At 50.7% G+C, this 13410-nt stretch overlaps 1 protein-coding gene across 3 annotated transcripts; it reads left to right on the top strand.

Annotated features, from left to right (window-relative positions):
• The first annotated feature begins 613 nt into the window (after window positions 1-613).
• ZYX (zyxin) lies at window positions 614-13123 on the top strand. Of its 3 annotated transcripts, none has more exons than XM_082278085.1 (10): window positions 614-745; window positions 4125-4385; window positions 8016-8215; window positions 9202-9294; window positions 9596-10102; window positions 10418-10559; window positions 10643-10812; window positions 10970-11148; window positions 11410-11530; window positions 11948-13123. In XM_082278085.1, the coding sequence occupies exons 2-10, from the start codon at window positions 4136-4138 to the stop codon at window positions 12056-12058; spliced, it is 1773 nt and encodes a 590-aa protein (XP_082134211.1). In that variant the 5' UTR covers window positions 614-745; window positions 4125-4135; the 3' UTR covers window positions 12059-13123. The 3 variants fall into 3 exon arrangements, with proteins under 3 accessions (XP_082134211.1, XP_082134213.1, XP_082134212.1); XM_082278086.1 differs by lacking the exon at window positions 614-745 and adding an exon at window positions 773-992; XM_082278087.1 differs by lacking the exon at window positions 9202-9294.
• The last annotated feature ends 287 nt before the right edge of the window (window positions 13124-13410 follow it).

The following is a 13410-nucleotide window of genomic DNA, read 5'->3' as shown; positions in this document are numbered from 1 at the left end:
TAAAAATAAAACCGATGTGCAGCACTCAGAATCCAACAAAGCAATTCATGTGGATAGCGTTTGATATAAACCAGCTAATAGTGCTCGCCTTGCAGCCAGTACAAGGAGAACAAGTCGCTTTTCTGCACGGTGGAGTCATCTGATGTTTGCTTTAATTTCTGGCAGATCGGGGCAGCGTGAGTCAGATGCTCTCACAGCTGGCTCGGGCGGGGAGGAGGCCAGCAGGGACCCTGACTCACCCGAGCCGCCGCATTCCTTCCGAAAACCCAGCTCAGCGACTGGAAGTGAAATCACGGGCTGGGGGCAGCTCCAGGGTTAGGGAAGGCGGGAGGAGCAGGGCTCTCCGTGCGGGTGGCAGGCAGCGAGCCCGGCCCAGGGTGGGCGCCGAGGGGGCCGGGAAAACCCCGACAGACGCGTCTCGTTGGCGACCGCCGGCGGGCAGAGCGCTCGCCCCCTCCCCGGCCGGCAAGGCCCGGGGCTGCTGCCCCGGCAAGCCCCGGCCCCCGTTACCTCATTGCCACATTCCCCAGCGAGTGAGCTCAGCTGTGCCGCGGCCTCGCGCCTTTTATGGTCAAACAACTTTGCCTGGGCGAGGCTTTTTTCGCGAGTTGGGAGGAAGCGCCGGGGCTTGGTGCTCCTCCGCCTCTCGCTGCTGTTGCTGCTCCCGGCGGGCGGGCCGGGGCAGCCGAGGAGTCCGGCCCCGACAGCCCCAGCGCCGGGGGTGGCATTTCCCACTCTCCCAGAGGTGAGTCTCCTCGCTCGGCTTGGCGACACAGCCTTTGTCCTTCGCCCCGGGGATGGCGCGGGGCGCGGAGGAGTGCGGGTTTCCTGCCGCTCCCTCCGGCACGGCTCTTCGCCTCGGACACAGCCCTTCGCTCTCGGCGAGGCTGACTACGGTCGTGGCTAGTGGGGGTGCTTGACCGTCCACAAAAGAAAAAAAAAAGAAAAAAAAAAAGAAAAAAAAGAAAAAGGCAGGTTCGCGTGTCCGTGTGGTGAGTTTTGTTCCCTCCCGGCGGAATGGAGGCGACTCGGCGCTCCCGCACAGCCCCAGCGGCGGGAGGGAGGGAGGGGGTGCTGCCGGGCTCTGCTCGGGACAAGCTCTCTTTTGTGTGCGCATGGATGAGCGAGACACCTCGGGAGCCTTTTTCCAGATGTGCTTGAGAGAGGAATCTGGGGCCCTTTGTGCATGAAATTTGCCTAATGTATGAGTTTCTGTCTCCCTGGGAGTGCCCTGAGAAAGTGCTTGCAAAGTCGTAAAATTTTCTGACGTTTTAAATATGTTTGCATAGCTTTTTGGAGTTTTCTTCGGGTTTTTTTCCCCTTTCTTGCATAGAGAGGAGGCAAGCCCAGCATCTGCGAGAGAACTTTGTAGCTCCGAATAACCCCCTCCCCCCAGCCCGGTTGCTTTAAGGCTTTTCGTTGCAGCTTGCATAGCTGATAGACTTTGCTGTCTTTGAAGCTTTGTAGCTTTGAGGCAGGCTGGAAGAACTTTCTGGATGGAAAGCAGCATAACTCCTGAATCCATTTAATCTGTTCTTAATATTCTTGTTTGTTTGTTTGTGGGTTTTTTTTTTTTTTGTTTTGGTGGGTTTGTTTTTTGGTTGTTGGTTTTTTTGTTTTTTTTTTTTTTTTTTTTGTTCTCCTCTGACTCCGTTCAGTTGGGAGGAAGTTGGCCGATGGGGGAAGTACAGATATGATGTGTGGAGCTACAGTGTTGGGCTGGCTTTTACATGGGCTCCCAGTGTGACTGCTGCCAAACTGCTTTACCAACAGAAGTGAAAAATGTCACTCGGCTCTCTGCTTCTTCAGGTTCCTCCTGCTTTTATTACCCCGGGAAAGAAGCAGAGCTGGTCAAAGTGGTGTCATGGGATCAAAGAAGTGAAAGCTGTCTGGATGCATAACAGGTGGCAGACGCACCATGGGACCTTCTGGGAGGTGACCCTCTTGCTGAAGGAGGTGTCCCTTGGTTCTGTCCTCCTACTTCTTGCTCTCAGAAGGAAACAGTGTATGAGGCAACTAGGTATCCCGACTGTGTCCTTTGGGGACATCTTTCTTCATAGCTCCACTTGAGTCATAAATGCTGTTACAGAAGGTAGAAAAATCTCTCCCCTCGGGGAAAATGTGAGGATGAGAAAGATTTGAGATTAGTTCTGTTGGCGTGACACTCCCTCTCCCACAGCTCTCACAAACTGCGCCACAGGAGCCGTGTGAGCTGCCAGTTTCTGGTAAGGCTTAGATGGCATTGGCAAGGCCCCAGGGCTGGGGGGGTGACTCTCTGCGAGGCCAAGCTTTCTCAGCCGGTTTGGTCTGTGTGTGGGTGGACTGATAACCAGAAGTGAGGATGGGCAGGGGCAGCTGCTGGATGGAGACAGTCCTGAGCAGAAAGTGCCCTAAGTGCGGTGCAGCATACCGGGAAATGGGCTGCTTTGGGTTAAGGGAGATAGCAGCTGCTGGTTGCAAAGACAATGGTTTTTTCTGCAAAGCAGCCGATGTCCCCAGACTGTGTGTTGACTAACCCCTGATTAGAAGTGACATTGTCACTGTAGTGTTCTGCTCATAATGCTGTCAAATCTGGTAGAACTACTGCCAAGTGGTTCATTACACCCTAGTGAAATAGTGGAGCATGAGGCAAAAGTCTGTAAAGAAAGGCTGGAGGCCTTCTTAACAGCTTCTGAAGGTTGGTAGGAACTGCAGAATGGAGGGAGTTCGTCAGTCCCTTCTGACTTGCAAGTCTGTTGACCCCTAAAAGTTTGGGGGAGTGAGGACAGACCTTGCTAATTACTCTTCTGCCTTGGCCCTTTCCCATTCTGAATCCAGGGGAAATGCTCAGCACAGCTCTTTGGCTCCTGCTTATTGTTGTGGCCTCATTCTCCTTTTGAAAATCCCAGAAGGGTTTGTCCAAGTGTATGCATCTTATCAGCACTGCACAAAGGGAAGGAAAAGTTCAGCAGCATGGACTTTGTTTGTTTGTGTTGCCACACGCTTGTGACCTGGGGAAGCTGTGACAGGTTTCTGCTCTCTATCGCACGCTGCACTGACTCATGGGACTCAGTAGAATGGGGCATGCAGGTCTTATCAGCAGCCAGGGGTTAATCATGGGTGGGCGGATGTTTGTGGCACCAGGGCTGTCTGTGGCAGCAGCTGTTATTGTCCGTGTGAGAGGCCGGCAGTGTGGAGGGGCACTGATTGGGACGTGCCAACGTGAAATGCTGGCACGGAGCCCCTGTGCTGACGGCAGCCCTATTGTGCTGGGGTGTTAGGAGGGCTATGGGCATGCCAGGCTTTACAACAAAGCGTCTGGCTCCGTGGAGGCTTCTAGCACGGGTGAGATTGCTGGCCTGGATCGCAGGAGCGGGGGAACCCTAGGGATGCGCCTCTCCTCGGGAGCCCTGCCGTTCCCCGGACAGCCGGCCCGGCGGGGTATCCTGCGGCTGCCGGAGCCGAGCGAGCGGGGCCGGTGCGGGGGTCAGGCCGGCGGCCGGGGCTGCCCGCGGGGGGCGGCGGTGGGGCGGCATCCGGGGAGCGCTTCCTGGCGGGGGCGGAGCGGAGCGGGCGGCGGAGCCCGGCCAGGGCACGAAGGAGACACCGGCTGGCATCGCCCAGCACCGGGAGACCCTCTGCCGCCCTGCCGTGCGGGCTCCGGCAGCATGGAGGGGCCTGGAGGTAAAGGGTGGGGGTGCCGGGGGAGAGGGGGCATTGCTGGCGCTGTCACAAGCTGAGCTCGAGAGGAACCGGCTGGCGTTATCGGGTAGAGGGGGAGAGGAAATGCTCACTCCATTTCCAGGGGCTTCCTTTGGGGTGCGGGGGATCACCCTCCTTCTGGTCACCACAGGTGCAGGGCTCCAGTGCAGTGGAAATCTGGGTTTTCTCCATGGCGAGAACCCATTTGTGGTTATTGCCATCCTTAGTTGAAATGGTGAAGTGTGATGGCTCATTTGAGCTGTCTGCAGTTTCTGTTCCTCCTTTTTCCTGTGCTGGTCTTGTAAGTGCGCTGCTTAGGCACCTCAGCTTCTGGCCTGACTTAAATTCCTGTATCCCTTTGTTTCACATATTCTTCTCCATTAATTTCCACTCTGGCTCAAGGATGACTTCATACAGGTTTCCTCCCTCTTCTCTCCTGGTAGGTGCTGAGAAGATGGCCTCCCCAGGTCCTCCAGGGACCCGCATGACGTCCACAGTCAGCATCAACATTTCTACCCCTTCCTTCTACAACCCACAGAAGAAGTTTGCACCCGTGGTTGCCCCTAAACCCAAGGTGAACCCCTTCAAGGCTGGGGGTGCGTCAGAGTCATCGCTGCCCCCACCTCCTGGACCTGGTGCCCAGCGTGCTCAGATAGGGAAGGTGGGGGAGATTCCAGTACCACCCATGTCCCTGCTGGCAGAAGGTAGGTGAAGGCTGCTATGGCAGATGTGAATATGCATTTCTGTATTCTTAGGGTGGGAGGTTTGTGACTGGGCTGAATATGAGAACCAGGGTCATAACTGCTGTAAGTGATGGATATTCTTGCTGTAGAGACTGGCAGGTTCCATAACAAGATAAATGGATTGGAAAGGGATCTCAGTCTAGGTAGTATCTCCATTAGGAAAGGAGGGGAGAGGCCGTCCTGCACTGCACTGAGGCTGGAGGAACGCAGTGGATTTTTCACAGTATTCCCTGGGTGCACAGTTGTGTAATTGCAGTCTGTTTCTGGCCAGCGTGTCTGAGAGCAAGTATGTTGCAGAAAAGTTGACCCTGATAGTGATGAATCACGCTGTTGTCCTTCGTGTTGACTGGTCCCAGCTTAAGTTGGTGATCTCTGACTGTCCTTCTTGCGGACTCTGCAACTGCCATCGTTGGTGCTGGAAAAGAGAAGGGAGAAATAATTGGGTGAAAAAATAGTGGCAGCGGTGATAAACAGGAAGTGAGACTTAGAGTTTAGTTTGTATGGCTTGTACAGTTTTGTACTTTTTCCTAGTGGGTTGGGTTGGGTTTTCCTGTGTAGAGTGACTTCTTGTTTCACTGTGGTTTTCTTATTTCTTTCTTTCTTTTTTTGTGTGGCCTTTTTTTCATTTCCTGCAGTGCTGGAGTGGTTTTTTTGTTCCATGTTTTCTTGCTTGGTTGGTTTTGTGTCCTTCAAGATGCAGGTTACTGGTTGTATGACTCTGTAGTTTGAACTCATGATCAGCATGGGGCCACCAGAAATTTTGGTAGGGACCCTTTGCTAATGGTTGATGCTGCCTATTTCCCCAAGGCTCTGTCAAGGAAAGAGTGTGCCTCAGTCAGGACACACGTGTTTGGAGAATGCCAACTGTTGGTTTAAATGCCTTTTCTTTCACTGTTTAGCACAGACTGCAACACTGATGTTTTCTAGGTTAGCAGGCTAAGTTGCTGGGCAGATGACCTGATGGTAGGAGGAGTGGTCCTGGGCTTAGAGGAGAGAAATGATTAAGCCGTTTTTCCCATTTCTCAAGTCACAAGGACATGCTGGTGCTTCTGCCTCCTGAAATTATACCAGCTAACTCTGGTGACCTATTTCTTGTATGTTGTTGGCTGGAATTTTATATCTGTGGAAACTATGGTCCCATCTTAGGATTTATCATTTTCTGCTATAGTTGTCTGGATTAGGGATGTGTCTGTCAGAAGGCCTCAGACTGACACAGATATTACCTGAAGTAGACAGGTGGATGTTAAAAATTATTTTTCGATGTACAGTGTGTGTGTTGGGTGTTGCTTGCTCTGCTTCCCCTATCCTTAAAGTGGGTATTATGGAGTAACTAGACAGAAAAACTAGCAAAAGAACCATTTGTCATAAGCTGCTGTGTCATCGTTGGGTAAGGGCTGCCAGCAAGACAGCTGAGGTACAGATGAGCCACCAAAACTCAGTCATGAGAGAAATGCATCTGATTTGATCCTTCTCTGGTGCATATCTTCAGTCCTTCTGTGCCTTCCTTATACACTCCCCAAACAAAACTTATGATACAAAGCTATAGCAGTTGGTCTCTTTGTCTTAAATGACAGGATGGCTAAGTTAGTACTCCTGTAGGAATGTTACATGTAGTATTGATCATTCTGTAAATCTGGTATAACAAGTTTGTGAGGAACTTTCTTGTCCTGTGAATAATTCATAAAACAGGCTTTTAGTGCATCTGAAACAAGGTGACAACAGATGAGGATTTTGTTTCTTATGGTTTCAATAAACCAAAAGGCAAGCATGTACAAGCTTGATCCCAAACTGTAATTTCAAAGAAAAAAAAATACATAGTATTACTCCCTCCCCCCAGCAGAATTTCTGCAGCACAAGAAGGCTTGGAAGAGGTGTTGCATACCAGGGCAGTTTACGCATTCCACAGGCTAATAAGATTTTGGCTTTAATCTTCTAAAGGGGCAGTATTGTCTCCCTTAGGTTACAGATGAGAAGTCCTTATAAAGCCTGTTGACCACAGCTGGATATGAAGATGAGACAATTCAATTACTCCTGTTAAAAGTTGCACTTGGAATAGCTGGAGTGAAAAGCTTGGTGTTATACCCTACTGCTCATTGGGGCTAGCTGGGAAGAGGGGTGGGTGTCTAGAAGAAGGCACGTGGAAGTTACACCTCCTCATCTTTGATGTTCTTTGCTGTGTGGTTGATAGGAGGACAGTTCCTCCCCTACATGGTGAAGGGAGAAGGATTCACATTTGTTTGTCTGTGTTGTAGTAGAAAATGGTTGGTTTTGCTTGTTCTGCATCTTGGGCAGATACAAATAGGTGGAAGCAATGGGGTTTTCTAGAAAACTCTGAGGCACTGTGGTGCTTTCCAGCCTGCTTAAAAGGGTTTTGGAAAATTTCTTGTGTCCTAATGTATATTGGTGTGAAGACACATTAGCCTCTAAAATCAGAGCTGGTTTTATGCCCCAGAAAAACAAAGCCATTTCAAAGATTCTTCATACACTTAAGGGGTAATTGGTCCAGCTTGCTTTTTTTCCCCCCCACTTGTTTCTTGTAGTGCTTACTATCCTGCTGTGAGATACCAGCTTATTTTTGTGTAAAAATACAGGCTCTCCAAGGTCCTGGGTTGTCCACTGGTGTTCCATCTATGCTACCCTGTGTTCAATAATCTGAGCCAGTTACTGGCAAGAGAAGGGTATGCTGGGGACCAAAGAATGGGACAAGGAGCGGGAAAGAGCATAGCAAGACCTGTTCCCCAATTATACAAGAGCTCTGCTCAGGGACTAACAGCAGCAGCTACTGAGGAAAGATGACGTGATTATGAAAAGCTTTGGACAAAGTGAAAAACAGCCTGTGGAGTTCAGTCATCCTTGTTGGGTGCAGAGGTCCTGTGGATACAGGGGAACCAGTGTGCCCTCACTGCCCAGAAAGTCGATGGCATCCTGGGCTGCATCGGAAGGGGTGTGACCAGCAGATGGGGATGGGATTCTGCCTCTCTGCTCCACTCTTGTGAGACCCCACCTGGAATGCTGCATCTGGCTCCGGGGTCCTCAGCACAAGAAAGATGTGGACCTGTTGCAGTGAATCCAGAGGAGACCATGAAGATGATCTGAGGGTGGGAGCACCTCTCCTAGGAAAACAGGCTGAGAGACATGGGGTTGTTCAGCCTGGGGAAGGGAGGGCTCTGGGGAGAGCTCATTGTGGCTGCCTTCTACCTTAAGGGGTTATAAAAAAGAGGGAGATGGAGATTTTGTGTGCAGATAGTATAAGGACTACTGAAAGAGGGCAGGTTTAGATTAGATTAGAATTTCAGGAGGAAATTCTCTACTCAGAGTGGTGAGGCACTGGAACAGGTTGCCCAGAGAGGTGGATGCCCCATTTCTGGAAGTGTTCAAGGTCTCACTGGATGGGGCCCTGAGCAACCTGATCTAGTGAGTGGCATCCCTGCCCATGGCAGTGAGGATCGAACTAGATATTCTTGAAGGTCTCTTCCCTCCCAAAACACTCTGTGATTCCGTGATCCTGCTTCCTGCAATATCTTCAAGAACCCTTCTGGTTAGGAGTAAGAAATGATCCAAAGTTGCTTTTATTCTCGTTCTTCCCCATAGACCTGCCTCTGCCACCTCCTCCTCCACCTGGGGAGGATGCAAGCTTCTCCTCGAATTGTGCATTTCCACCACCCCCACCGCCCTTTGAAGAACCTTTCCCACCAGCCCCAGATGAAGCTTTTCCTTCACCTCCTTCTCCACCTCCTCCTCCTCCACCAGTGTTCGATGAAGGACCTGTGAACAAGGTTCCTGCCCCACAGGTAAGTGAGGTCCAAGGAAGTGTGGTTTCTGTGATGCTCTGTGAGTTGGGACAGCTTCTCGCTATTGTCCGAGCTCAGCAGCGGGAAGTCCTGAGATCCGGGAAAGCAGGGAATGCTACCAGCCCGTGGCCCAGCACGGGTTAGGGTCAGCTGGCTGGGCTGCAGCTCTGCGGGGCAGGACCTGGGGTTCCCGGTGGACAGTGAGGTGCATGCGAGCCAGCAATGCGCCCTTGCGGCAATAAAGGCCAACCACACGCTGGGCTGCGCTTGTGAGAAGGACAAGGACGGTGATTACTCCTCCCTTCTGTGCTAGCGAGGCTGCATCTTGGAGGGCTATATCCAGTCAGGCTTTCCATTGGAATAATCCCTGTGGAATACTGAACGAGATGCAATCCAGTGAAAGGCCATAGCAGCCTTTGGGGGTTGGAACAGAAGAGGCTGCCAAGGCAGGGTTCTGACTGAGTCTGCAATGCCTAAAGGAGGGCTGGAGAGAAGACAGATTCTTCTTACTCGGGTGCACCAAGAGACAATGGACAGAAGTTGTGGCAAGGGAAATTCCTCTTGGACAGAAGAAAACCCTGTTCCACTCCAAGGGTGGCTCACTGCTGGCATGGGTGCCTAGAAAGACTGGGGAATCTGCATCATTGGGAATGTTGTGAAATCACCTGGATGGGGCCCTGAGCAACCTGGTGTTGCTTGGGAATTAGCTCTGCTGTGAGCAGTGTTGGACTACAGACGTCCAGATGTCTTTTCCCACCTAAATCTGTGTGAGCTTCCTTGGGCTGTCGATTTTCCCACTGTTTGTAGACCTTTGAGACTGTATCCTGTTCATCCTCACCAACTTGTTATCCATTCAAAGCAAGGAGCAGATCTGTACCACAGTGCAAAGTACCAAAGGCTGCTATTGTAAGGGAATGATACACCCATTTCTCTGGCTGTTCCTGTAACATGCTCTGCTCCCTTTCTCCTCATGGATGGCGATGTAGGTACGTGGCAAGATGAGCAGCGTTGATCTTGAGATTGACTCACTGTCTGTAATGTTGGATGACATGGAGAAGAATGACCCCTTCAAATCCCGGGTGAGCTGTCCAGACTGTTGCAGGTGGAAGAAGAGATGACTGGTTTGCTGAACAGAGGTAGTGAGAAGGGTGCTACTGAAGATTAAAATGTCTGGATAAACCATAGCATGGAAGTGTTGGTGAAGGACCGGAAAGCATGGATCTTGCAACCTGTCTGTACCGCTAAATATGTCACAGTGTGGAAACTCTTAGGATGCTGGGTCTGGGGTAGCTGCTGACTGACTCACTGCTATAGATGGCATATTTTCTCTTCCACCTTTCTGCTAACTGCCTGTGTTCTCTCTGCTGTTTCTCTTTACAGATCACTGCAGGATCCACAGGTTCTCTGGAGAAACCACTGGCCGCAAAATCCCCTGTGGAAATACCATCTGCACCCAAAGATACTCCTCATTCCTTTCCTTCCAAGTTCACACCAAAGCCAAGTGGAAGCTCATCTTTCAAGCCCCCTGGGGTGGATTTGAACCCCACCCCAACCCCATGGGCAGCCCCACAGCAACGCAAGGAGCCCCAGGCACCAGTCCCTCCACCCCCCTCTCTCCCTTCTGCTCAGCCTACCCCTAAATTCACCCCATCTCCTGTTGCTGGCTCTCCTAAGTCTGTGTCCAAATCAGGTGACAGTGTTCCAGTGGCTCCCTCAAATTCTACAAGACACCCTACTTCCCTTCAGACTCAGTTCACAGCCCCTTCACCTTCAGGCCCCTCCTCTCGACCACAGCCCCCTAATTTCACCTATGCCCAGCAGAGGGAGAGACCCCAAGTGCAGGAGAAGCCACGTCCAACAGAAAAACCTGCTGCTGCAAAAGACACGGTAAGGGAAAGAGCCATGGGACTGGTGTCTTTGGACAGGCACATGGGGAGTAAAGTTGGGAGGATGAGGGGGGCATCTGCCCCAGGCTATGGGAGGCTGTTACCCATGTGAAAGAGAGATGTAACTATAGAGATAGTGGTGGAGAGGGGTAGGACTTCATGTGGAGGTGAAAAGGATCAAGCACAGTGCATGGAAGACTGTTCCTAGAGATGAACAGAGGGAACCTTTAAAGGCAAGAGAATTAGGTTTATTAGGGACTAAGTGGGAAGGAGTCTGTATGTATCTTTTGGGATTGAATGTTTCCTCTTCCTGCAGCATAGACCCACAGGTTCCAGTGCAGATCCACCTAGGGGGAATTCCTGTCTGACAATGAAGGAGGTAGAAGAGCTGGAGAAGTTGACCCAGAAACTAATGAAGGATATGGAGCATCCACCCCCAGCAGAGGCTGCAACTTCTGGTGCGTTCCCTCAATAGCAGCGGTAAGATTAAGACAGTGGTGGGTTTTAATCTCTCCTGACCCCTTTCTTCTGCCATTGACAGAGCTCTGTGGCTTCTGCCGGAAGCCCCTGTCACGAACCCAGCCAGCTGTGAGGGCCCTGGACCGCCTCTTCCACGTGGAATGCTTCACCTGCTTCAAATGTGAGAAACAGCTGCAGGGGCAGCAGTTCTACAATGTGGATGAGAAGCCCTTCTGTGAGGACTGCTATGCTGTGAGTCACTGGGGTGAAAGCTGCTGGAGAGAGCTGAACTCGCTGTGGTGGTTCTCTCTTGCTTTCTCTTCCTCCTTCTATCCTTGCTTTCTGTGGTGAAGCCTCACAGGGGTGGGAGATTGGATTCATGTGTCTTATTTGTTTTCTTTGGGCTCAGAGCACCCTGGAAAAGTGCAGCGTCTGCAAGCAGACCATCACAGACCGGATGCTGAAGGCCACTGGTAACTCATACCATCCCCAGTGCTTCACCTGTGTGATGTGCCATACCCCCCTGGAGGGGACCTCTTTTATTGTGGACCAGTCCAACCAGCCTCACTGTGTGGATGACTACCACAGGTATGGAGGGAGACGTGTGTATGTGGTGGCTGAGAAAAGGCAGAGTCCCTCACACCTGCTTCTTTTTTCTGCAGTACAGGGTTGGGTTGCCCATGTCCTCTGTTGGGCATGAAGTTAAAAATGAACCAGCAAAGTATTAAGATGTCTTTCCATCTAAACATTTATTATCCCTCTGGTGCTAATGCCATTGAACAGCACTGAGAAGCCTGCCTTGAATGTCACCACAGTGGTCATGGTCTCCTCCATGGTTTTGTGTTGCAGGAAGTATGCTCCACGATGCTCAGTGTGTAGTGAACCTATCATGCCAGAGCCTGGAAAGGATGAGACAGTGCGTGTTGTTGCACTGGAGAAAAATTTCCACATGAAATGTTACAAGTGTGAGGTAAGACTGGTGGCCCCACTCCTCCCATGTCTCCCATGCCCATCACCAGCAACTGGGCACCTTTGTTGTCTATGCTGACCAAACACCAAAGTTGTTCTGAATGAATGTGGAGCGTTTCTGAAGTACGTTCAGAAAAATATCAGACATTCCCAGACCATGGGTTCATGAACAGGGACTATGCAGGGTTGTTATATTCTCTAACACCCCTAATATAGCAGCTGTATGTAAGGATATGTATGTATGTAAGTGCTGGGATTGCTCTCCCCTCAAAACAGTGTCTCCCATTAGCACCATCAGGGACAGAGCACTGGGCTGTGAGCAGTTAACCTGACACAGTGGGGCCTTTCTGCATCCTCGAATGCCTTTACCCTGTTCTTGGCCATCATTGAGCTCCCTACCTCTTCTTTTCCTGTTTAGGACTGTGGGAAGCCCTTGTCCATTGAAGCAGATGAGAATGGGTGCTTTCCTCTGGATGGGCACGTGCTGTGTATCAAGTGTCACACTGCCCGTGCCAAAACAGCGCGCTGAGGAGCTCCGAGGAGGCATTCCCTTGAGTCCCCCACTCTCAGTACTCCTTCCCTCCCTGCCATTGTCCTACCCCTCTGCCTGACAAGGCAGACTGCAACCAATGGAGACTATGCCAGCACAGTTCTTTACTCACGTAGGATTCACTGCTCCTAGACTTCACTCTGCACACCCACCAAGAAAGGATCTCTTCTCCTGTCACTGCTTCCTGGCCACAGTGTATTCCAGGCTGGGGGCTGTGATCAAGGTTAGTGCACAATTGCTGTTCCCTCGAGACTCTGGAGGATAAAGATCAGACCTCCACCACCGCCTGGTGGAAGAAGCAAGAAAGACCTGGTGGCAGGTGCTGGGAAGGGCTGAGAGCATTCTTCAGTTTCGTGGAGCCAAGAACAATGACTTGACTTGAGAAGGTGGAAGCCTGCATCGTGGCACCACTTCTGTCTTTTATTTTATATCTTGTGACACCTCGTTATCAGGATGCCTTCCTCTGCCTGCTCCCTTACCTGGATTAGAGTGTGGAGGCAGAAAGTAGTGGGAATCTGTTACTGTTGCTGGAAAAAGCTAACCTGCTATAGCTTTTCTGTCTCTAAAGGATTTTACTGATTAACTGTCTTGTCATTTTTTTCCTTAGCCAGATTAAACTGGCAGTGTTTGAAATACTACTCTGAGTTTGGAAACTTTTTTTTTTTTTTAAATCTTTTTCCCCTTCCCAAAATGATTTGTTTCCCAGTGCGGTTTCTGGACAGCCAGGCTGGGCACCAGAGTAGCAAAGCAGTCCAAAGAATGCATGTTTACAAATAAAGACCGTCGTAAGGACGGGCAGCACATGGTGAGGAGGCGTCTCAGTGCATGGATGAGGATTCAGCAGACTGAGGAATGTCTCCTGTTCCAGTAGGGTTCCTTTCACTGCTGTCAGTGAAAGCTGCAGTGTAATTGCAATGTACTGTCTGGCTCTAAGTGTTACTGCACCGAGCCCCATTTCCTGGACTAGAAACTGTCTCAAACTGAACAAACCTTTTGAATAACAACACTGTCCAACCACTGTTTGCATTCAATAAAATGTGTGGTTTTTTTTCCATTAACCTGTGTCTGCTGTATTTGTTCAGCCACCCATGAGAGTTGCTGTCTTTGGCAGTAGAACTGCCATTGTAGAGCTTTTTTACACATTGCCTAATGTATAGCTGCTGTTCTACCCAGCCTCCAGAGATCAGGAGTCTGAACATGGCCTTTCTCTCTCCACCTCTTGGTCTGCTTTCCAGGCTTCTATTTTTCTGTGCCTGAAGAGTAGCTCTCATTTAAAGGAGTGGAAGACTGCAGTTCAGTACAGCAATACAGTAGTCTGCTTCATGGATCAC

The sequence above is a fragment of the Coloeus monedula genome (assembly GCF_965178545.1).
Source record: "Coloeus monedula genome assembly, chromosome: 3".
Taxonomy (NCBI): Eukaryota; Metazoa; Chordata; class Aves; order Passeriformes; family Corvidae; genus Coloeus; species Coloeus monedula.
This window is presented reverse-complemented; position numbering and strand designations above follow the sequence as displayed.